The 24970-nt window shown below is 37.0% G+C and overlaps 2 protein-coding genes across 7 annotated transcripts in view; one reads left to right on the forward strand and one right to left on the reverse strand.

Annotated features, from left to right (window-relative positions):
* Positions 1-9847, forward strand: part of LOC127802757 (monosaccharide-sensing protein 2-like) — a 60574-nt gene extending 50727 nt beyond the window's left edge. For all 3 annotated transcript variants that reach the window (XM_052338768.1, XM_052338769.1, XM_052338767.1), the window contains exon 6: positions 9217-9847. In XM_052338768.1, coding sequence (XP_052194728.1) covers positions 9217-9661 — 445 coding nt within the window. In that variant the 3' untranslated portion in view covers positions 9662-9847. The remainder of the gene's footprint in view (positions 1-9216) is intronic.
* A 27-nt stretch (positions 9848-9874) lies between these two features.
* On the reverse strand, positions 9875-18821 carry LOC127802756 (glutamate receptor 3.2-like). 4 transcript variants are annotated; one of them, XM_052338765.1, is made up of 8 exons: positions 18144-18821; positions 17819-17854; positions 17130-17687; positions 15585-16936; positions 15225-15502; positions 11342-11373; positions 10834-11228; positions 9875-10561 (listed from the first exon to the last, which is right to left on the reverse strand). In XM_052338765.1, exons 3-8 carry the CDS (start codon positions 17389-17391, stop codon positions 10049-10051), a joined length of 2832 nt encoding a protein of 943 aa, XP_052194725.1. In that variant the 5' UTR covers positions 17392-17687; positions 17819-17854; positions 18144-18821; the 3' UTR covers positions 9875-10048. The 4 variants fall into 4 exon arrangements, with proteins under 4 accessions (XP_052194725.1, XP_052194724.1, XP_052194726.1 ...); XM_052338764.1 differs by lacking the exon at positions 17819-17854; XM_052338766.1 differs by lacking the exons at positions 17819-17854; positions 18144-18821 and adding an exon at positions 17919-18136.
* Between the last annotated feature and the right edge of the window lie 6149 nt (positions 18822-24970).

The raw sequence follows: 24970 nt of genomic DNA on the forward strand, positions 1-24970 counted from the left end.
ACTACCTCATCTATTAAGCTTTTATCCATAATAATCCCCACTCCATTTTTTGCTCGATCATTTCCTGTGTACCATATTTTATATCCATTTTCTGGCAAACTTTTTGCTTTTTTCCCTACCCATCTTGTCTCTTAAAGACACATAATATTAATCTTTCTCTTAATCATCACATCTACCACTTCCATAGCTTTGCCTGTTAATGTTTTTATGTTCCATGACCGAATCCTTAATCTATGATTTTGTTTTTGGCTCTGACTTTGAATTTGATTTTGTTTTTGATTTTGATTTTGATTTTGATTTTGTTTTTGGTTTTGGTTTTGATTTTGATTTTGATTTTGGACTAACTTCTTTACCCACATTCGTCCAAGCAAATGCGGGAACCCTTGCTCATTTGTCACTACATTCGGGCGCCGATACAGCGACCCTAGCTCACTTGGCACTATACGCGGGCAGTGTAGCGTGTCGTTATGAATGGTTACGCCCACGCCCAAACAATTTTTCATAATTTGTCTAGAGTTCATGTTTTGGATCCGACTAAATTTTACGTTGGCTGTCGGCTACCTAACACAACCCTCTTCCTTTATCCGGGCTTGGGACTGGCAGTGGATAACATCCCTAGGCGGAGTTTGATTACGATCACATGAGTTTTTTTTCGATCCTCTAAATATCCTCACTCAATAGAAAGTGAATCAATAACTCCTTATTGATCTCTTTCACTATGGCCATGAATTTAAAGTGAATATCCACCGAAAGCGTCTTAGATACATAATCCTTTATTAAGGGGTAGATGAGTCTCATCTTGGGTATGCACCCATCTCCATAAGCCTCATGATATGCCCAACGATTGTCCATGTGCAGCCTTTGTCTAGGCCCATCGTAACAATGTCAAAGCATACCGGTCTTCTTATGAGATGACCGTGACAACCTTAGGTCTAAAGATTAGTTACACCCATTTCGTATGAGGATTCCATCAACATATAACCAAAATGAATTCTCATGTCAAGTCATGTCCAGTGACATATTCTCCAAAATTGGTCACCTATGTATTTGTCTAGGCATCCCCATACCTATAGGTGTAAGACCCCTAATGCTATCAGATAGCAAAAACATAGCACATACAAGTCTTACCGCAATTGTCTATGTCCATTCTTGATATTGCTACGACTTGGGACATTTAATGATGTCTACAAACTGTGATGCATCATCTCACATCTTTATAGATTAATCACAGTATATATCATATGAACTTCTATCTAGTATCATCTGGTTATTACAATAATAACAAGAAATTAATAGAACGACTTCTTGTGAAATTGAATAACTCTTTATTCAATAATAAATATGATTGCAATTGTCAGTGTACAACATAGCCAATCTGATTGGGTCTAGAGCACTTACACTAACAGTCTCTTCTACTCTAGGGTCGTGTTTCTCACTGTACTAAGGTGTTCACCTTAGGAGGGTTAGGGATCACTCCCATAGCTATAGTCCGAGGGTTTCCCCTATTAGATGGCTAGTGGAGGGACTTGGTTTGGCCAAGACCTTGTGCTTCTTGAATATGGCTTCCAAAGTGAATTCCTACAACCTTGCTTTCTCGGCCACCTGTTTTGCGGTTGCATGCATCATCATCTTGACCATTGACCTCAATTTGTCCTTCAACCACTTATGAAACTTGACACAAAATAGTGCTTCGTCAGGGCTAGCTGAGAACTTTACATTAGGGACCTTAGCTCCTCAAATCTAACTTTGTAATCAATCACTGATCCCTCTTGCCTTTACTTGTTGAACTCCTCAATCACATCGGTCATATTCTTCTCCCCAAAATGGTCATACAACAAAATCTGCCCACCAAGCCTTAAATCCCCTGGTCCGAGTCCACCCTTGGTTCCATGAATTAGCCATATCATTTAGATAGGCTACTGCCAAATTGATTTTCTGCCTCTTAGCCACATTACAAAATTGAAAAAAATCTTTCACACTGACGAATCCACCATTTAGGCTTCGACCCTTCAAACAAGGGGATTTCCAACCTAGTCATCAGGGTGTGATTGGGGGTGTTTGGGGATGATCCTCTCACCTAAATTTCTGATTCCTGGGCTGATTGTTCCTCTGCCTCCTGTAGTCCAGAGGTCCTAGGAAGGATGCCATGGCTGGGCAGAATTGGATCAAATACTGTGCGGGGAGGAAAATCCATCGATAACTGGAATTGAGGTAACGAGGACAATATGTTGAACATGTTTTTGATCTGTTGGCCATATTGCTCCATCGTCTCCCGATGCCTCTCCAATTCTCTCTACATTCCCTCCCGAGTTGTAGCTAGATCCTCCCACATGTTTTCTCTGATGGTCACAATATCCTCCTTGTTGTGGGTCACCGCCTCATGCGTTTGTGTCACCCCGAACTCCAACGCCTCCATTCTTGATTCCAGCTAATTCAACCTGGTCCCTTCGGCCATCTCTCAATTATCTACACTGACTTTGCCTTTGCCCTGCAACTAATTCCTCCTATAGTCCTACTGATCGCAAAGGTTTCACGATCCCGTCCAACTGATCGCTATTCATTGTGATCCATTTGGCCCCTCCAATCTATACCAATCACAATTCCTCCTTTTGACTGCCAAAGATCTGCGATCCCTTCCAATGATCACAATTCACCATGGTCAGACTTACTCCTCTGATCTGTGCCAATCACAATGCTGACGCTAGGGATTGTCAGCTCTAACACCAGAATGTTAAGCCTCGAGGCTGAGGCTTGGTGTTTTTGGGAATTAAGAGATCCAAGAGAGAGAGAGAGAATAGAAATGGAGGGAGAATTTGAAAGGGAGGAGGAAGAATTTCGGAGAGAGAAAGAGAGGAAAGAAAATTAGAGGGGAAAGAATTTGTTAATAGTCTTAACATAATTCCCATCCTCTTACATGGAAGCCTTTTATAGGCTCTTCCTTTCAGTTGTGAAATGTAACTGAAAGGGTACAATCATGTATAGCAGTAACTAACAGTTTACAAGCAGTTTATGCCAATCATCAAAAGACTAATTTGCCCCTAGGGTCATAATAGGGGTTGGCTCTTGGACTTGCTTTAGGACTTGTGAGGCCTGTTATAAGGGAATACTTCGAGGATGCTGGTTTTTAGATGTGGAATTGGCAACAATTTCAGCACTGGCAGATTTAGTAGTAACATAGTTGGCAATGATAGGCTCCATAACAGCAGTGATATCTTCTGCCTATTCCATGGTTTTTGGGGTGATAACATTGGTGGGGTTTTGTGAGGGTGATGGATTATCAAAGGGTTTTGTGTTTAGTTCTAGAAAAGATATTGAACCTGAGCACACATCTTCTTCCCTGGACTGCTCCCCCTAAAGATGAGTGGGAAGGGACTTGTAAAAGGGCTTAGACTCATTGAATGTGACATCAAGAGATATAATGTTGTGCCGATTGGAAGGATCATAGCATTTGTAACCCTTTTGGGTGGAAGAATATCCTACAAAAATGCATTTTTTTACTCGGGGCTCCAATTTGGAGTTTTGATTTTTATGGATATGTAAGAAAGCAATGCAACTGACCACCTTTGGGGACAAACTTCAATTAGAAACAACATCTGTAAAGTGTTCGGACAGTGTGTTTATAGGACTATGTTTGTTTTGGACTCTAGAAGGAAGACAATTTATGAGATAAGTAGCAGTTATGACACCTCCCCCCCCCCCCCCCCCCCCCTCTTAGAAACTTTGGAGCATTTGACTGAAATAGAAGTGCATGAGTGACTTCTAGGAGATGATGATTTTTCCTTTTTGCAATCTTGTTCTGGTGTGGTGTTTCAACATATGACTTATGAATAATACCCTCCCTTGTAAAAAAGGAAGAAATACCTTGATTGAAATAATCGTTGGCATTATCTGAGCAAAACCTTTTTTTCTTTGCCCCGAATTGAGTGAAAATCATTTTTTGAAATTGGGGAAGCAATGAGCTAACTTTAGATTTGTCTTTCATTAAAAACAACCAAGTAGTACGAGTGTAGTCATCGATAAAAGTTACAAACCATTGAGCCCCATGAATGTTAGGAATTTTTGAAGGCCCCGAAATAATCATAATATATCAAAGAAAAAGGTGTGCTGCATTTTACTGAATTTATTGGAAATGAAGTACGACAATGTTTTGCAAATTGACATACTTCACACTGAAAATTTGAAACAACTATATCTTTAAACAGAGAAGGAAACATGTGTTTTAAGAGAGGAAAATGCAGATGACCAAGTCAAAGATGATGTGCCTAGATTATATTCTTATTTGAGATAGTTAAAAAGGCTTGAGAGAGGGTGGACGGGGTTCCCTTTATTTGACTGCTTCCCAAGTCCTCAAGATAGTACAACCCATCACATTCTCTGGCAAATCTAATCTTCTTCCCCAAGGTTCGATCTTGAAAAACACAATGAGAGTCAAAAAACATTATTTTGCAATGGAGCTCTTTAGCAATTTTGTACTTTGAATTGGTAATTGGCAGCCTTATTGGCGCCAACTTAACTGCTGCTTGGATTAGTACATATAGCTAATCCAAACTAATGCAAAGGCATCCAAGTAGTATTTCCAGAATTCTCTCTTTCTTTCTCAATCTCTCTCTCTTGATCATACTTTCTCTCTTGCCTCTTTCTTCTCAACTTCTTCCTATTTTCTGCCCTAGTTCTCACCAATTGGTGGAGAATTTTTATTAGATCTAAGGACCTGACAATTTGGTATCGGAGCTCCTCCTTGGCCTTCAATTTCTTGTGCTTGTGCAATTTCCTCCATGGCTGATGGTACACACATGAAATAATTCGAATCTCAGCTGTAGCAAGTGAATGTGACAATCACAGATCTGCAGACTCGAGTGGATTCTCTAGAATCTGGATCCAGCAGAAACTATGAGGCAATCATTACAATGGATTGGAAGTTTGATCAGAATTTTGAGACATTGGATCGGAAGTTTGAGGCATCTATGGATGGCCTAGCAAGGAGGTTAGATGGATTTATGTTGATGTTCTTGAAATTGCCTCAAGTAAGTCTTCCTTCTGATTTTCCTCCTAAAGAAAGATCATATCCACTCCTACCAGGGAATGGATTGATCCATAGAACAACTGGATCTTTTGAATTTGAGGTAGAACCAACGGTTGTTGGAGAGAATATGATTGAGAGAAAGCAAGAGGTACCGGCTGCAACTGATTAGCCTTACTTTCCAATGCATAAGTTGGAAATTCCCTTGTTTGACTGCCAAAACCCTAGGTAGTGGGTGAGGCAATGTCAGAAAATGTTTACTCTCTATAATATATTGGATCAACAGAGAGTCACCTTGGCTTTTGCTTATCTAAATGATGTTGCTAATGCTTGGTTCCAAGGTTGGATCCAGTTAAGAGATAACTATTAGTGGACAGAATTTGTAGAAGCTCTGATGAAGAAGAACATAATTCCATAAAAAGGAATTGAGTCAAGTGAAGCACAGATTTCATCGGTTACCAGAAACTTCAATCCTGGAACTAATAAGGGAAAATTCTTGCAAAAACCTCCCCAAGATCCATCATCTTTCTATCAACCTAATATGAAAAAAGTAGTCAGTTCAGAACAAAGGAGGCAATTGGGACTGTTATAAAAGTGGAGAAAAATATTCTCCTGGACATCATTGTAAATGACAATTGTTGCAATTGGAAGGTAGAAATGAAGAAAAATAATTAATAGAAGAAATAGAAGCCACTTATGAGAATGAAGAAGTGAAAATTTCATTGCATGTTTTAAAGGGGTTTCTTTTAATAAAATAATAAAGGTGGAGGGTATAACAAAAGGTAAGAAGTTGATAATATTGATTGATAGTGGCAATACACAGTTTTTTTTATGAAAACACTGCCAAGGACTTGTGTTATAAGTTGAAAAATACTTTTTCTTTGTCGGTCACTGTGGCAAATGGAAGTAAAATGTACATTAAATCCAAGTGTGTCGACTTTTGTTAGAAAATGTAAGGTCAGGAATTTATCACCGACTTGCGGTTATTAAAATTAGGTGGATGTGATATTGTATTAGGAGTGGATTGAATGAGAATATTCGGTCCAATCATATTTGACTTCAATAAATTGGAGGTTACTTTCGGAAAGGAAGGAAATAAGATAACTCTCACCGGCAGCTTGGAGATGGAGCCTGTAAACTAATTTCTGGTAAGAAATTACAAAATTTCTTCAAGATTTCTCCATACAAGTTGTGGAAGAGAAGAAACAGAGAAGGCTGACATTTGAAAACTCTGGAGTCTACTTTTATAGAAGGTTTTTGTGTTTTTTTCTTGAGGATAAAAAATTTTAAAAAGAGGGGGGGGGTGTTAAATTATCATGTACCTAGCTGTTTGTACCTAGACAGCATTAGTAGTAGCAGTTGTACTTAGAGGGCTAGCTGCTCATAGTTGTACTTTGAATTGGTAATTGGCAGCCTTGTTGGTGCCAACTTAACTGCTGCTTGGATTAGTATGTAAAGCTAATCCAGCCTAATGCAAAGGGCATCGAAGAAGTATTCCCAGAATTCTCTCTCTCTCTCTATCATTCTTTCTCTCTTGCCTCTTTCTATTCTTCTCTCTCTCCGAACTTTCTTCTCAAATTCTCCATATTTTCTGTCCTAGTTCTCACCAATTGGCTGAGAATTTACATTGTCAGATCTAAGGACCTGACAAACAAGAACCTGAAGATTTGTCGAGGGAGTTAAGGAGTTGTCTCACTCTTCCTATGTCTTCTTATGTGAACTCTTCTTTGTCTGGTCTTGTAGTACATGTGCTTGGCCTTTGAAACCTCCAATCCGTGCCAAAACCTGCACCTTGCCATGCAGCTTTAAGCAGTCCTCCCGAGTGTGATGCGGCTTGTTGCAGTAGGTACACCACAGTCCATCTTTATTTGATGGTTTCTTTGATTCAACAGGCCTTGGGTTATCATTCCCCTCATTCCCTCCTCCTCCAAGTCTATGAGAAACCATTCCTGAAGCCTCTTGTGTACGAGGTTCCAACATGACACCTTGTCTGCTTTCTTCAACACAAACAATTGAAAAACTGTCACGGAGAGTTGGTGTAGGATTTTTACCAAGATTCTGAACTTTGTTCTGGTCATATTCTGCATTCAGTCCTGCAAGGAATTTAAATACTCAATCATTCTGAAGGAGTTCTTGAACAATGAGTGTCATGGCTGCACTCCAATTGTAGGTCACGGTTATGGTCAATTTCCAGCCATAGTCCTGTTATCTGATTGTAATAATTGGTAACAGACATTTTCCCTTGCTTGGTAGAGCTAACTTGAATCTTCAACTCATAAATCAAAGCTGCATCCTTTTTCTTGGAGTAGGTTTATTGCAGATTCTCCCACATGGCCCTTGCAGTAGCAAGGAACATTAGATTTTTGTTAGTCTCTGGCTTCATGGAATTCCATAACCATGGCATGATAGTTGAATCTTCCTCATCCCATGCTCTAAATCCTGGATCCTCATCTTTTGAGCTGGGATTGGTGAGATGATCTATCTTTCCACGTCCCTTAAGAAACATGTGAACCACCTGTAGTTAGTTCCATCGAGGCAGTAAAGTGAATTCATAATCTGGAAATCATCCCAGTTCCAGTTGTCATAAAAGTCATCGGTGTGGCCAATGATTCACCCACAGCAGCCGAAGTAGCATCAGTAGAAGCAGTCAACATATTGTGAAAGAAAAGAAAAAACGAGTAAGAGGAATTGCAATGAAGGCAGAACCGTCGAAAGGTAGCAATGGCGATTAAGGCCAGAAAAGGGAAAACACGAGAAGCCCTAGGAAAGAGGCTTTGATACCATGAAAGAACTTTCTGATAATTTCTTCTCATATTCACAGAATCAGTTACATCCCTATTTAAGGTGAATCCCGAACCCTTCATACAAGGAAATACTAGACTACTAACTAATTAGGAAATTAACTAATAAGGAAACCTGTACATTTAGGAAACTAACTAATAAAGGAAAATACCTATACATTTAAACATTAGGAAACTAGAATGAAATCCCCTAAATTAAACAATCAATCTAATCTTCAGTAGTCAACAACAGTCTTTGCCAACTAAGTGCACTGTGTTCATGGGCTGACCATACAAATGCTGGAGACACAAGAAGAGGGGACCTGATGATAAGTAGTCAGTTCTTAGAGCTATATTAAGGTATTGTACCTATACTTCAATGCTGCATACATTCTTGGACGTTAGTTTTGAATTGGAACTGAAGGTGTAACTATCAGGGAACAAGTCGGAAAGAGATTTTGGTGCTCCTGTGAAGGCTTGGACTTCCTCCACCAGGACATTATAGGAGTATTCACTATTCCTGGGGTTGGCTTTGTTAGCTTCTTACACAACTCGGATCCTCTTCCCTTCCCTCTTTTTAGGGGTTTTGTGTCATCTTGTTTGCTTTCTGTTATCCTTTTTCTTTCCCCTTTTTCCTAGGTTCAGTTCCTATCTAGAAGAGCTAAATTCCTTTGCGTGTTTCAGAAAATACAGTTTAAAGGGTTGTCACGGGAGAAATTAACTGGCTTTGCATCTTTAAATAAGTGTGTAAATGTGATTTGAATTATTGCAAATATTGGGTCAATATTCTTTTGATTTTTTCCTGTTTTGTTTCTAATCCCCCCCTCCCCACCAAAAATGAAAAAAGAAAGGGGAAAAGGAAGTATCATAGCGTACAAGGCTGAGAAACAGAGGAAAGCAGGTGACAGACTGTATATTTACAATGACAGCTAGAAAGCTAGAAAACCCTACCCAATTTCCATTTATTCTTGTCTATGACTCTTTCTAGAAAGAAAAATGAGAAAAATGGAAGTAAATGTGGAAATTTAAGCGTATATTACTATTTTTTGCTATTCAATGAATTTAGACTCTCTAACAAGTAGAATTTTATCACCCCAGCATTTTGAAGTATATGGAAAACATTAAATAATGCCTGGAGCTCAAGCAACTCCTGTTTCCTATTATAACCTTTGTTCGTGAAAGCAACTATTCATTACACTAACTGCCACCGGTAAGAAATGTAATCTTAGTTGCATGCATTTATGTAGTTGGAGTGCTCTTCTTGAGGCCCTAAGAATTAGCAGTAAATAAGTTGCATGTGCTATTCTTAATGTTCAGCTTGCGTTGGTTAGTTTCTTGCGGCTATTGCCCTTGATATCCTTTACTAGTAAAGGCATGTGCTATTGCCCTTTTCTCATCGTTGCTTTTACATTTCAGGAGCTTACTGCTTGGCACAATCCCTGTCTTGATAGTAGCCCTCGTTGTCCTTGTAATTGGAAGTCTTGTGAACTTGGGAGATGTTGCAAATGCTGCTATTTCTACTGTTAGTGTTGTGGTCTACTTCTGTTGTTTCGTGATGGGATTTGGGCCAGTCCCCAACATACTGTGCGCAGAAATCTTCCCAACCAGGGTTCGTGGTCTCTGCATTGCCATATGTGCCCTTACATTTTGGATTGGGGACATCATTGTTACCTACTCGTTGCCCATGCTGCTCAGCTCCGTTGGCCTTTCTGGTGTTTTTGGTATGTATGCTGTTGTGTGCATCATATCGTGGTTTTTCGTTTTCCTAAAGGTGCCAGAAACCAAGGGCATGCCGCTTGAAGTGATCAGTGAGTTTTTCTCTCTTGGTGCTAAACAGGCAGCTGTTTCTGAGAACCGTTGAGTTACTATAAGTATGTGATGAAAAGCTTTTGATTTGGTGGGTGTATCAAATATGAATTTGGTTTTTTTTTTTTTTGGTTCCCTCAAGTTTGTGAAAGGCTTAGAGTTCTAAAAATGTGTAGGAAAACCTAAAACTTCTCTTTGTATCCTAACTCTCTTAATCAAATTGGCATTTTATTTGTTGGTCTCTTTTTCTTCCCCTTGGAATCAAATGTACATACAGAAGAAACCAGGATCATTCTTGGGAAGGAGTGGTAGTTTATGGTATGATAATATACAAGTGAAACAAACACTAGAATACAATACAATACAATAGTAGTAAGAAAAATCAGTTAAATCCAGCCAATATGTAATGTAAGTATCCCCCCAACTACTAGTAACTAATAGATTAGATGTCTGCTCTTAGTGATGATGACGGTCCGTCCACAGTCGCATCCCTCCGGCCAGTTGTAGTGCTGGAGGATGACATCTCTGCCCTCTTTCTCTTGAGCTTATTTTTAGATACGTCTTCCTTTTCATTCACAAACGAAAAGAATCTCTGGACACGCGCAGAGCGGATACCTCCCCTGCCCCGGCCAAGAGGAGGAGGATGAGGATGATCCTGCTGAAGTTCATCATCATCGTCGTCGTCATTGTCAGGGAAGTATCGGCTGAACTTGCGCACTATCAAGCAGAAATATACAAGCAGAGCAAGAAAGCATGCTATCCCACAGATGAGAAAGAGTCCCCAGAAACTGGTTAAATTAAGCTTATCTGATTCAACCAGCTGAGAGTTCCAACCGCAGCCTTTCTTCTTCTTGTTCAGCCACTTGTCGCGGATCTTTTGAAGAGTCCCGTTTTCTGACAGCATCAGAATGGCAGTTGACATGTCAATGGCAAGGGGAGAGTCTCTTGGAAACGCCTGTTATTATCATTAAGAAAAAGAATTATCATCCATCAGTAGTACCCTTGATCATGACCACTCTTACCGCCGTTTGTCATGTTCATGTTCATGTTCTTCAAGTCAGACACTACTACTACTACTAATGAAGTGAGAACATATTCACCTACCTACCTACCACAAACTAACTTTATGACAGATGATAATTATGATAAATGATGATGCTGATTATCAATCAATCAATAACTAAACTCAATTTTTCAAATCAATTTTCATAAATAAATACTACTTACAAATCCCCAGCCACTTTTAGTGAACTCTTGGCCCACAATGGAGAACCTGCAGTAGGTTGAGAGAAAGAGATCGATGTATGGGCGTTCATCAACCACAGCAGCAACGGTTCCATTATTGAGGGCCATAGCATACTCCTCTGGCGAACCGAGGGCAACTAGCCTTGATTTGGCAATGTTCAGTTCTTCGTGTAAGTAGTCTCTAGCAAACGACCCGACCTGGAAACCAATTGGCGCATTGCTAGTTATCAAGCTTTCAATTCCTTTAATGGGAGAGGATAGCTGTTGCACTGTCAGGATTGACGTCAGGCTCGCAGTATAGCTTGAGTTTATAATTAAAACCACGAATAGCCAGATGATTAGAATGAGGCGCCCAAGTGTGCTCACTGTGTTTTCTCCTGAGAATTAGTTTGAAGTAAAATTATTGTGGGCCAGTATCAAAACTACTATTAACTAACTTTCTTCAGTAAGAAAAGAAGGATGAAACTAAATCGTCAGTATGACCACTTACGGTGGGCGAAGAACATAGTTGAGAAGCTAAACCTGCAAGATAAGAAAGGGGAGACAGACGTGAGGAGTCGCAAGCAAGAACCATGGTTTGCCCAAGTTATAATAAATTAAGATCCAGATATACACAACCAGAAACTATTTGAACAAATTGCATTTCAGAAGCAACAATACATCACAGCTTCTAGACAACCACCTTAGTAATAATGGGGATAACATTCTAATAATTATTTCATAGAAGGTAGAAGCAAAATTTACAAATGAAAGTTAGGCAGCATACAGCTTGCTTGGTACAGATCTGTAGCAGGACTAATGACTCAATGCAAAAACTAGAGAAAAAAAAGAAAAGAAAAGAAAAGGAGGAGCACCAGAGTTTCTCAATTTTGGAGTACTCTAAACCAACCCAAAAACTTCCCAGAGAATTCACACATCTTGGATCACCTCTAGCTGAAGATCATATAAGCACAAATATGAGAAAAATAATCCTCCCAATTTACAAAGGAGCAACATCAAGCTAGAATGAAAGCATAATAGCACCAAAATGTCCAAAAGATAAATGCAGAACCACTTTAATCCTTTAGCCACTGTCTCTAACTGCATAGTTTGACAATAGGAGCACCACTAGCAAAAGTGAGGCTCAAGGGTACTAAAAAGATTAAAAAAGATTTTGAAGACAACAAAAACCAAAGTTTCAAGAAATTAGCCCATCCTAAAATATCTAAGTTTGTGTAGCAAGTTCAGATGTCTGAACAAGGGTAGAAACAAGCCTCGCTCTTGGCCAAAGTTCAAATATCTAAAAATTAAAAAAAAAAAAACAAAGTTTGAAGAAATTAGACCATCCTAAAAAATATAAGTTTGTGTAGCAAGTTCAGATGTTTGAACAAGGGTAGATGAAAACTCATTTTCAAACGCCTGAATAGGACTGATTTTCAAGAAATGTTCCAAAAGATCATATCTCCAAAAGAGCACTTTAAGTGATATAAATAGTCTCACACTTATATATACATCTCCTCTGCAATGAATTATCTTTTGATCAACTTCTTTTACACATCATGCCAAATCTTTCCCATTTTAGTGAAATAACCTTTTTGCTCCCGAATTGTGATATGGCAACCAAGAGTTGACCATCTACTATTATTTTTAGCCACTACCAAGCCTAAAATCAAATTTTCCATATTGTTTTCTCTTTTAGGTCCTGGGTGCAGGATTCTAGAATATCATTAATGAAAGGGTGTGGTCCTTGCAGAAGAAGCTTACAAATGTTGTCTCCTTGTCCATTCTTTCTAACTAGTTTTTGAATTGAGGGCTATAAATAAAGTTATCTGTAAAGCCTCAAAATATACAGAAATCAGGAATACTTGCAAGAGCATTGAGTTCTCTCAAGGCAAAAAAATCGTGTTGTTGAAGTTGGAGCATTGATCGAAGGGGTTCTTCATTTACATCTTCTTTGTATCTCTTGCAATCAAAGCTCTATAAGTTGTAGTGAGTTTTTGTTGTGGCATTTACTCACTTGTAAGTGAGAGGATTCTCAGCTTAGCGTGAGGGATTTGTTCTTGCTTACAAAAAGTCTTCTTGGTTTAGCAAGGGATCGCATTGGTTTCTAACTCCATTAAAAGCTACGAATTCTACTTAGTAGAACCTTCAAGATTTACCTTGAAGAGAGAGGATGTAGGCTTGAAAGAGTCGAACCTATGTAAATGTCTTCTTCTTGGTTGCGTATGTGGTTCATTTTCATATCTTACAAACATCTCAGATCATCATAAAATTATTTCAAATCAAATCAACAAATTGATAGGCAGCCCATAACATTCCGCTACCAAAGACCTAAGCAATAAGGACAGAATAGGAATTGAAATAGGAGAGGCCAATTGGTGCATGTGCAGACTAACAAATTCAGTTAAGGGGTAGAATGGGAAGAGCGAGGGGGGGGGGGGGGCATGTGAGGGCACCAGATTCCTATATATAGAGAAGCAAATAGAGTAGAAGGCAAGGAATATTTTAGTGAGGATATTGGGAGAGTGTGGACCTCTCGAAAGTCCATTTTCTTTTCATTTGCTTAATTTTTCAGTTGTATTTCTCTCCATTTTCAGTATCCTATCACAAACTAAGTCAGATTTTCTTAAAAACAAAAGGGACCAATTCAAGTCCTCCTTTTGGCTTTAATATCTGGGCAACAAAAATCAAAGAGGTCATTTGACATAGCTTTCAATTTCTAATTTTCATTTTTAATTTTCTTTTTTTTTTTCTCTATAAGTAATTTTTTATGTTCAGTTTAAATTTTCATTTGAAAAAATGAAAACTGACATGTTGTTTGCCAACTTTGTTTTATTTTCAGTTTTGTATTTGATTTTTAGTTCCTTGCACCGTCTTTAAGGTTCCTGTAACTGATGCCAGGAATCCCATTCAGGCAGTGGCCATCTGCAACTTCAGTAAAGGAACACATGCTTGGGAGGGCCACCACCTCTTCTCTTCTACCTTTTCAATGTCATTATCAAGAAACTGAAACTAGGCTAGGTATTGTTGCAGTTGGATGCTACTTCTACTGTGTGTGCTGCTCCCACAGTGGTCGAGTTCAAGCCTGGTGGTGGTGTCCAGGCATCTACAGCAATTTTTCAGGGACCTTGGTGGTGGTGGTGGTGGTGCCAGTGGTCTTATATGGCAGTTTTCATATCAGTGAAAGCAAGTTCGGTGACTCCCATCAGAGTCGCCGGCAAGTGACACCATCATCAGTGGGGTCACTGGCTACCCTCTGGTGACATGAGTTGCTAGCAGTGAGGAGTGTGGGAGAGGAAAGAAATAAAAAAAAAAATGAAAATTTTGATGTGAAAACACCTTTTGGAATTCTCAAAATTTTGAAAAGTCTTCAATAATGCCAAATGCCAAAACTAGGAACCAAATGCCATTTTATATATATATATATATATATATTGTCAAAATAGCAAAACAAGTGCTGGGACTAGACTACATATTCTACAGGTGTATAGTCCAAATGAAATAAAGCAAGCAATGAAAGAAATGAAAAATAGTAAAGCAATTGGACTAGAAAATATATAGATAATATAGATAAAAGCATGGCAACACATTCTTTTGGCTAACGAAATTATTTAACATGATATTTCAATCAAAAAGAATGTCAGATGAGCGAGGAAGAGCATTTTAGTACCTATTTACAAGAATAAAGATGATGTTAAAAGTTGTGGAAATTATAGAGGAATTAAGCTAAAGAATTGTACCATGAAACTTTAGGAGAGAACAAGGAAAGATTAAGATGAATGTTTGACCATACAAAAAATATAAAATAAAAAATAAAGTTATTTGTAATAAGATCAAAGTGGCTCCTATTGAAGATAAAATATTTTGGTCATGTGAGAAAAAGATCAATAAAGGCGCTTATTAGGATAGTAAATAGAATGGAACAAGTATCTAGTAAAGAGATACAAGAAGATCAAGAAAAACATAGTGGAAGACACTTACACACGAAATTAGTTATGAGGACCTTACAAAAGGAAAGCTCATAGATAAAAATGATTGGGAACTACAATTCATGTAGACGACCCCACATAATGGGAAAAAAAACTTAGTATGTGGTTATTGTTTGTCAAAATGGTGAAAATGGTAACTGAAAAACAACATCCTATCAAATGAACCCTACACAACCATGATTTCAAAATCCCTATCTAAGACACAACTTGAACTCTCTTATAGGTGTTATGCACCTTGCTCCATGAATGTACCCTGGCTCTAACCTAACCCACAGTCAGTTGTTTGACCCTTGCAACAAATATAAATATTTAGATAAAATTAATTCAAAGTAGAAAGTAAGGGCAACAGCTCCAACTACTAACAATACTATATACTGGGAAATCAAATGACAAAAAAGTACTCACCAGAGAATTGTGACAAACTGCTTCCTAGGCGGACCACGGAATTCATCATTTATCCTGTGTTCTAAAATCCATACCACTGCACCAACAATGAGGAAAAATATAGCTGTAACACCCCACATGAATGGAGTGAATGGCCGCAAGAAAGCCCAAGCACTGTTGTTCAACTTTCTAACTGGCACCACTATGACTAGTCCTGATTCTATGTAAGGCTGCGTAAAATCCACAATCTTTGTACGATTTGTGATGATGGCAATGTCACCAACGGCAGCATCTAAAACCTATAGCAACGACATAGGAGTTAGCAGAATTCAAAATCCTAGATATTGTACCCTATAGAGCATTGATAAATTTTCTACTCACATCAGATGTGATCATATTTACAAGTTCAGTATAGCTTGGGTTTTTGTGACCATCTCCAAACGAAACGAATTTATAAGGCACTGGATATGGAAGCAACTTTATTGCAGCAAGAAAAACGTCTATGCAGTATCCTTGGATTGTATCATTAGCTTTGACTTGTGAAACAAAATCTTGATAACTAACACGGCGTGGAACTCCAATTCTTAACAGCCTCCCATTGTTTGGAAACACCCATCCACGAGGCTGAACTGTTGTGTTTCCAGGCCACATCACACTATGCAATTGTTGATTGGAACTCGAAAGATTAGGTGCTTTGGTATAAAGCATCTCTGGTGATGTAATAGACAGTCCAGAATAATTAGACCAGTATCCTATATGTCGGGAAGCCTGGAAACCCGATCCAATTACATTAATGATATCATACGAAGGATGTACTGGAGACCTGTCTGCACTAAAGCCGAGAGGGCCGGTAAGACCAGTCATATTGGTCTGCAATATGTTCCTAAGTATCTGCTTCCCTCCATCAAAAATACTTAATGCACTAAGATTTAGGGTTCCTCCCCCCAGACCTCTTAAATTTTGATCACTGGAAAATGAAATAATCCCACCATGATTTAGAAACATTTTAACTGCAGCGGCTATCATCCAGACAGTATCATAAGCATATAGACCATAGGCATTCAACTTAATAGTGTGATTGCTCAGCTGATTCCACCGAGATGAGAATACTCTTTTCCTTTCAGAGTCAGGGGTGTGGGGACGAAGGGTGATAACTCCTTGGATGGACCCAGCAATCTTTGGAGAGAGTGATTCTGTAGAATCCAAATAACTGGACAGCCAAGTAGTTGAAATCCAGACATACCCACTATCCATCATGCCAAGAGATCGAGCCACATCAAAAACCAGAAGACCTGTTTTTGTATAAGTGTGTAGAACAATTACACGAGATTCCATCAGTCTAACCTTCAATAATTCATTCTTAATGTCATTTTGAGTTGTTTTGGTATCAGGAGGAAGTGCTGCTTTATAAGAGATTTTACAGCGTCTCTCTGCAAGTTTATCACCTAATGCAGATATGCCATTTCGGCTCCCATCATCATCAGAGAACACTGCTGTTACCTCTCTATAACCAAAATAACTAACTATTTCAGCAATGGCAGTCATCAGATATAGATCACTGGGTGCAGTTTGGATGAAGTAAGGGTATTGGAGAGGTGAGAGGGTGGGATCCAAGGCTGTGAACGACAAAATCGGGACATGGAGTTCATTTGCAAGATGGGAGAGTATATGGGCCATTCCTGAAGTTTGTGGACCAATAATAGCCACAGTGTCAGTCTCCATGTACTTCAATGCTGCCAACAAACAATAGAGGGAGGAGGGAATCAAAAATCACAAGAAGCAAACAAAATCAGTCAACCATGACAAACAAAATTATTTTGGGTGTAGTGCTAATGGAAGCATCATTAAAAAGAATGAAAGAAGCCAAAAGACATAAATGCTAGTAAAGACCAATCAAACGTATATAAAAGCTAAAAAGAATTAAACCTCCAATAATGCCAAGAAATCCACTGAAGTTGGAATCGTGCATAGTAATAGCCAGTTTCTTTCCACCAAGAAAACTGGGATCAGAATTAACATCTTCCACAGCAGCACCCATTGCAATACTTGCAACTTTCCCATTGAGAGAGTCAAATGTAAATATGGCTCCAATATTCACGGCATCAGGCTTTGAGACCTCACCACAGTATCCTGATCCAATGAGTAGAAGGAATATGTGCTGCAGCAGCAGCAACCAAGCCAAATTCATGACAATATATATATATATATATAAATAAAAAATGATGAACCAAGACCCTGCCCTGCCGTGAAAAAGCTACCACAAGTCCCGTCAAAAACTGCGAGGGGAACTCAAAATTCCAAACGGAAATTTTGGCTGCAACACTGAATCGACAATATAATAATAATAACAATGACAGAATACCCGAGCCTTAGTGATCATATGAAGAACATAGAATCAAGAAGACAAAAATGATAAGCAAGCCTCAGTGAACTCGGAAGCCTTATAGCCGCGCGAGAAAAGGAGTTGCAGATTGGAAATAATTCCTGTAAAACAAAGACACAAGTAAGTAAACTATCAACAGATACAGAAGTTAGTCAGACGATTGAAAATTACAAGGAAAGGTGGTTAGATGCAGCTTAAATCCATAAATTAAGGAGCAGAGATAGAAGACGACCAGAAGCAGAGATATCCGTCCCAGTTAAACAGTAATCTGTAGTTTGCGAAAGGAACACCAAACAAGAAAGAAATTTTTAGCGTGTTTGAAGATGATTTACCCCAAAGGCGAAGGAAAAGGTTTATTATATAAGAACATGGGCGGGGGCGGTGGAGCAGCAAACACACAGACAGATTTGCCAGTTGAAGAAAGAAATGAGGAGGAATATTGATGTGCACAAGCAAGCAAATGCCAGAAGAGGAAATAATTTAAGACGAAAAACAACAACAACAACAACAAAATAATGTAAGAAAAGGGAAATAAAAAGAAAGAGTGGAATTCTCACCAGGGAAAAGCTAATGGCCAAAACCACATGAAAAAAAGGGAAGAAATCACCGAAGAGAGTGGTGGGTGGGGCACTTTTTCCAATAAATTAATGGTACTAATTGCTACGAAGAAGAAGAAGAAAGAGAATACTTGGAGGCAGAAAGGGAAAAGAGAGACTTGGATTGGTGAGTTGGGTTTTCTTTCCCCCCACCAAACTGATAAAATACTAGTAATGTCTTTTTGGGCACGATGGATTTGGATGGGCTTTTGGGAATAGTCACTCACAGCAGCAGCACCACTGGTACAAGTAGGGGGAGGATAGTTGAAATCCTTGTAGACGAATTAAGATGAAGACGACAACATGGAATGGAAGTGGAAGTGGTGGAAGTGGAAGTGGAAGTGGAATACGATATTGGACAATTAAGGCGTACTAGAGTAGTAGGGCACAAAGCAAAGCAAAGTACAAAGAAGATGAAAATGAAGGAAAAGTGAAGCTAACGATGGTGGGATTGTGCGTGGTGGAAGAGGATAACGAAACCAAGGTTGCGGTGGAGACTCTCTCTGGCCACTTCTTTCTCCTGCTCTGACGACGTCTCTCTCCCACTCGCAGGACAGCCTTCCTTGTCCCTTCCCTCCAATAGAAATTCCCTCTCTCTCATTAGTAACTGTCACCCTTTTCCTCCTCGTTTTGGTTTTGGAAATAGGTTGCGCCGTAACAGATGAAGACATGCTGATGGAAGCGAAGCGTGACGGACGGACGGACGGACGGATGCAGTGGCGGAGCCAGAAGTGTTTTGGATTAATCTATTTTGCCCGGCAATCTTATGAGAGACTGATTATTGAAGGACGTAAAAATAATAAAAATATCTTCGCTTAAATTATAAATTTGTTTTCCTTACCATTTATTTGTTTGCCTCCTCTCTCCTTTCTCTCCCCCTTCCATGACCGCTTCCAACAAGCATCAATCGTTGCTACATCGCCTCACCACCTTACAACAGCAATCAACAAGGTGAAAGTAATGTAGTAGCAATCGACAAGGCAGACATTGCCTCACCACCTCGCAACGGCAGTCAACGAGGTGAAAGCGATGTAGTGGCAATTGACAAGGCAGTCGATGTTTGTTGGAAGCAACTATGGAAGGGGAAAGAGAGAGAAGAGAGGAGGCAGGAAAAGAAATGGTAGGGGAAACAAATTTGAAATTTGGTTTAGGGTATTTCTGTCATTTTCGCGCCTTTCGATCAACCTCTCGGTAAGGTTATCGGGTTGTGTAAAAGGATCCAAGTTTTTTTATCAAGGTGAACAAAAATTAAATAGTAAAAAAAATTAAAATAACATAATACTAAAGAAAATATATCGATAAATTACTATAATTGTTCTCGACACGTTTTCATATTTGGATTATTCTACTTTGCCCGAATTAGTTGACGTATGGGATAACTAAAAATATCAAATGTCAAAAATATCCTTACCTCGAAAACACTGCACACACGTTTAAATAAAATCCGAGCGGATTTCATCTATGATGAAATCCGCCAAAGTGAACTGGGCGGACTTCAACTCCAGCACAGGCGGATTTCATCTGGGATGAAGTCCGCCCAATAATTTTTCGGTAAATCTGTATGTCAACCTTTTTCGGGCACTGTAGCACAGCTCTTCATATTTTAATAACGTCGCATAATGACATCATTATCAATTTCATTAAATATATCATTTTCAATATACACAATTAAACTGTCATTCAACCATTAATCTCTAATTTGATTGAGCAGTTGGGTCTTAATAAGTTTCATGACAAAAAATACATTTTCTACTGTAATAGTAGTAACATAAAGAATTAATACTTATGTCACAAATCTGTAAACTAATGGATACACATCATTCTTTTTTGTCCTTCAAAATTATTGTCAGTACACACTGATAGAATTGTATAGCATGGCACAATGTATGGCACCCAAGAGGAGGGATGAATTGGATGACTTAAAAAATGCTTAAGATTTAAAAATCTTTTGCTAGAAATGAAATTTTAGTGAGTTAAAAGAGAATATAAAATGTCAAAGCAAATGGTTGAAAAATGTCAAGCAAGAAAGATAAAGGACACAAGAATTTATAGTGGTTAGGCTAAACCAAGCCTAATCCACTACCTTAACTAAAATCTCCTATCAAACCTGGTAGGCCCTAAACCCTCTAGCATAAACCGCTAGAAATTATAAATCTCCTGCTTATACACAAGTAAGTCATCTAGCTACACAAACTAACAAATACAAGAATTATACAAAAGAAATAATCTGAGAGTAGACACTCTCAATTGCAATGTCTCTCAAAATACACACAAAGTTTAGACAAAATAATAAAAATGAAAATCAAGCCTTTACAGAGAAAAAATAAGCAAAAACACTTGTAAGCTCAAATAAAATAATTTTGTAAGCGTAATTTAACTCATTCTCTTCCATTAACCTTCTCTAGAGCATCCATGCCTTCTCTAGAGCATCCATGAGTTGTATTTATAAGTTTCTCCAAATCTTCAAAAGAAATTGGCTTTATAGCCATTAGAGCCTACAAAACTAACTGTTAATGTGATCTACAATAAAAAAAGGTCAATTGGAATAATGGATCGATTAACTGGTTAGTGCAAATTCAATACAACGATCGACCAAAAATGATACAATAGTTGTCACTGCACTTGGTCAAGATCTTGCATAAAAATTGTCAACATGCTTAGAAAAATGGTTGACTCCTTTTCAAAAATAGTTGACTCGTTGGCCTTAAATTTTAAAATATAGTTTTGATAATTTTGGCTACAAAATAAGTTTTCTTGATTGAAAAATATTTTGACACTTCTTAACACATTTGATTTCAACCAAATACCCAAAATTCATTTCAAAATGAATATTTTTCATTTCCAAAGATAAAATTTAATTCATTTTCAAATGCTAAGAATATAAAATTTTTCATCATCAAAACATTATTAAAGGAAAAACAAAGTCTCCCCTTTTTTGATAATGATAAAATATTTTATGAAATACCCAAAAATCTCCCCCTTTTTGTCATAAATAAAAAATGATATATTTGAAAGAATTTTACCATTAGACAAGGTAGGAATTAGGTAAAATAACTTGGGGAAAGATGAAACTTTTAAAAACCCCTCCCTTAAAAAAAATTGAAAACCATTTTGACACTAAAACTCACCCTTAATTTGAGAAACCAATATAATTGAAATCTTTTTGAAAGAATATTGCAATCAAAATCATTATACATTTGTCATAAACATGAAAAGTTGAGGAATATACCATCGAAAATGAAATTTGAAAGCTTTTTATTCTTAGTTGGCCAAAATGAGGGGTGATCTTCTTCGTCACCTCCCTATTTTCTTTGTGCTTGATTCATCCATAATGTATCTTTTAAATTTCCTAGTGAGTATTTCTAAATCATCATCATCATTTTTTTCTTACTTGCTAGAAGAATGTGAGACTTTGAAAATAAAAGATTTATCCATTTTCTCCTCATTATCATCTCTCTTCATCATGATCTTATGAGTCATGAGAGATCCTAACAAATCATCAAAAGATAAGCTATCTAAATCTTTAGCCTCTTGAAAGACTGTCACTTTTGGATCCCATTCCTTGGGTAGACTCCTAAGAATTTTTCCAACTTTCTCCTCATTTGAAAAAGTTTTTCCTATAGCCTCTAAATATGTGACAATATTATTAAACCTAGTAAATATATCCTTAATGGACTCCCAAGATTTCTTAGAAAAACATTCATGCTCATGAATTAAGAAATTTATCTTTGTTTCCCTGACTTGACTAGTACCATCATGAGTGACCTCCAATTTATCTCAAATCTCTCTGAGCATTGAGCATGTGTATACTCTATTAAACTTCTCTGGACCAAGTGCACAAAAAAGGACATCATGGCTTTAACATTTTTCTCCACAACCTCTATTTCTTCTCTTGTCCATTTATCAATCTTTTCCATTGGGGATAGAATGACTCATTTCTTGATGGTCTCATAAACTTTGAGGTCTTACATCACATAGCAAGTCATCATATGAGCATAATTGGACCCATCAAAGTAGGGTGGCTTTATAAAGCTTTGTCCTCCAAAGATTTGTGCCATATTTTGGATCCTTCTTAGATGGTTAAACTTGAAAAATAAGGAGACTAAGTTTTGATACCAATTGATAGAATTGTATAGTAATGGCATAATGTATGCCATCACGCACCCAAGAGGGGGGTGAACTAGATAACTTAAAAAATGCTTAAAATTTAAAAATCTTTTGCTAGAAATGAAATTTTAGTGAGTTAAAAGAGAAAATATAAAAATGTTAAAACAAATGCTTGAAAAAATGTAAAGCAAGAAAGATAAAAGACACGAGGATTTATAGTAGTTCGGTTAAACTAAGCCTAATCCATTACTTTAATTTCTCACTAAAGATTTTTAAACATTCGCTAAAATCTCCTACTAAACCTGGTAGGCCCTCGAACATAAATCGCTAAAAATTACAAATCTCTTATTTATAAATAAATAGATCCTCTAGCTACACAAATTAGGAAATACAATAATGATACAAAAGAGATTATTTGAGAGCACACACTCTTAGTTACAATGCCTTTTAAAATACACACAAGACTTAGACAAAATGATACAAATGAAGATCAAGCCTTTAGAGAGAAAAAATAAGCACAAACACTTATAAGCTCAAATAAAATGATTTTGTAAGTTCAATTCAACTCATTCTCATCTATTAATCTTCTCTAAAGTATCTATGAGTTGTATTTATAAATTTCTCCAAAACTTCAAAAGAAACTAGTCGTTAAAATGATATGCAACAAAAACGGTTGACTGGAACAATGGATCAACCGATTAGTTAGTACAAATTCAAAACAATGGTCAATAGGACATAAAACGGTCGATTGCAAATGATATAGTAGCTATTGACCGCACTTGGTAGAGAGCTTGCATAAAAACTATCGACATGCTTGAAAAAATGGTTTACCGTTTTTCAAAAACGGTGGAATCCTTTTCAAAAACGGTTAACTCATTTTCAATAACAGTTGACTCTTAGGCATTAGATTTTAAAACATAGCTTTGATAGTTTTGGCTACAAAATGAGTTTTCTTGACCGAAAAATATTTTGACACTTCTTAACACATTTGATTTCAACCAAATACCCAAAATTCATTTCAAAATGAACATTTTCCATTTCCAAGGATAAAATTTAATTCATTTTCAAATACCAAGAATAAAAAGTTTACATTATCAAAGGCAAAACAACACGCACATCAATAATATATGCTTCAAGTATATCATCAAGTGCCAAGAGATTTGTTGGTGAAAAATCTTCAAGATAATACTCATCAAGTCGAATTAATTTTTTTTTGTCAAAAGTATAGAATGAATCATCTGGACACGAACATGCTACACAAATGCACAAGTCACTATTTACTTCAGAAAAACGATCATTCAACTCCTAAAATTATATATCAATGATTGCATAAAATATTACAATCCCAATAAACAATCTCAAAATAATTGTCTTAGCATTTGATGGAGGGCTAAGTGGAGAAATGACTGAATAAGGATGAAAGGCAACAAGCTATTATTGTCTGCCTACCAAGCTACTAACAAAATCTTCATGAATGCAAAAAAAAAAAAAAAAAACTTATGATCTTTCAAGAATGCCTCAAAATGCAGTTCCAAAATCCTTCAAAAATCTTTCAAATTGCAATTTTTAAATTCTTAAAAATGCCCCAAAAACCAGTTCCTAAATACTTCAAAAAAAAATCAATCCATTAATCCTTCAAAATAGCCTCAAAATTCAGTCCCTAAATCTTTCAAAAAAAGTCCCAAAATTTAGTCTCAAAATTCTTCAAAAAAGCCCCAACCTTAAGCCCCTAAATCCTTTAAAAAAGTCCTAAAATTCAATATTAAATCTCTTTAAAACATCTAAAATAGAAAAAGAGATGTCGAAGAAGAAGAAAACACTATTGTCAACCAGCGTCCGATGATGTGGGAATTTATTTACACATTTATTGGTCATAATTGAGTAATATTTTTAATATTTTATATGTATTTTACTTATAATTGTCTAGTATTTTAAGTTTTTTTTACATATATTTAATTTCTAGTACTTCTTGTTATTTTACGGGAATACTAGTTTGAGTTAAAAAAATAAAAATAAAAAATAAGATATTATAAAGTTAATTTAAATATTAATACTATAAATTAATATTACAATATAAATAAAAAATAAATATTATAAAAAGATTAATATTATAATATAATTAAAGTTAATATAATTAATACTATGTTAAATATTAAAGATTATATTTTATTATATCATATATTATGTATATTATATATATATATATATATGAAGTGGCGTGAACATGGAGTTATTATATATATATATATAATAATAATATTAAGGAATTGGTGGAGTGTGGCGGACAGAAGGGACTTGGCAGAGAAGGAAGCGGCGCACAGCAAAGGGGGAATTAACAAGCAAAGGCAGAGAAGAGGACAAAGGATTGAAGCGGTGGACAGCCAGGAAGGACGCAAGGCAGCGGGCTGAAGTGGCTGAGGCAGATCCGTTGGAGCAGCAAGCACCCACATTTGTTCTAGGTCTGGGTAAGGAGCTTCATCTTCCTTTTTTTTCTTTCTAGTTTAATTAATTTTCTTATACTTTCACTATTATTTTAGATTTTAATTAATTCTATCATGAATTAATTTATTAAACTAAGGCCATATTTTAGCTAAAATTATGATGGTGCATTCTTTATAATTTTATGTAATTGAATAAATTAGATTATGTTGAATTTTGTAGTATTTGATTTAATATTCGTG

Source organism: Diospyros lotus, chromosome 5, assembly GCF_014633365.1.
Source record: "Diospyros lotus cultivar Yz01 chromosome 5, ASM1463336v1, whole genome shotgun sequence".
Lineage (NCBI taxonomy): Eukaryota > Viridiplantae > Streptophyta > Magnoliopsida > Ericales > Ebenaceae > Diospyros > Diospyros lotus.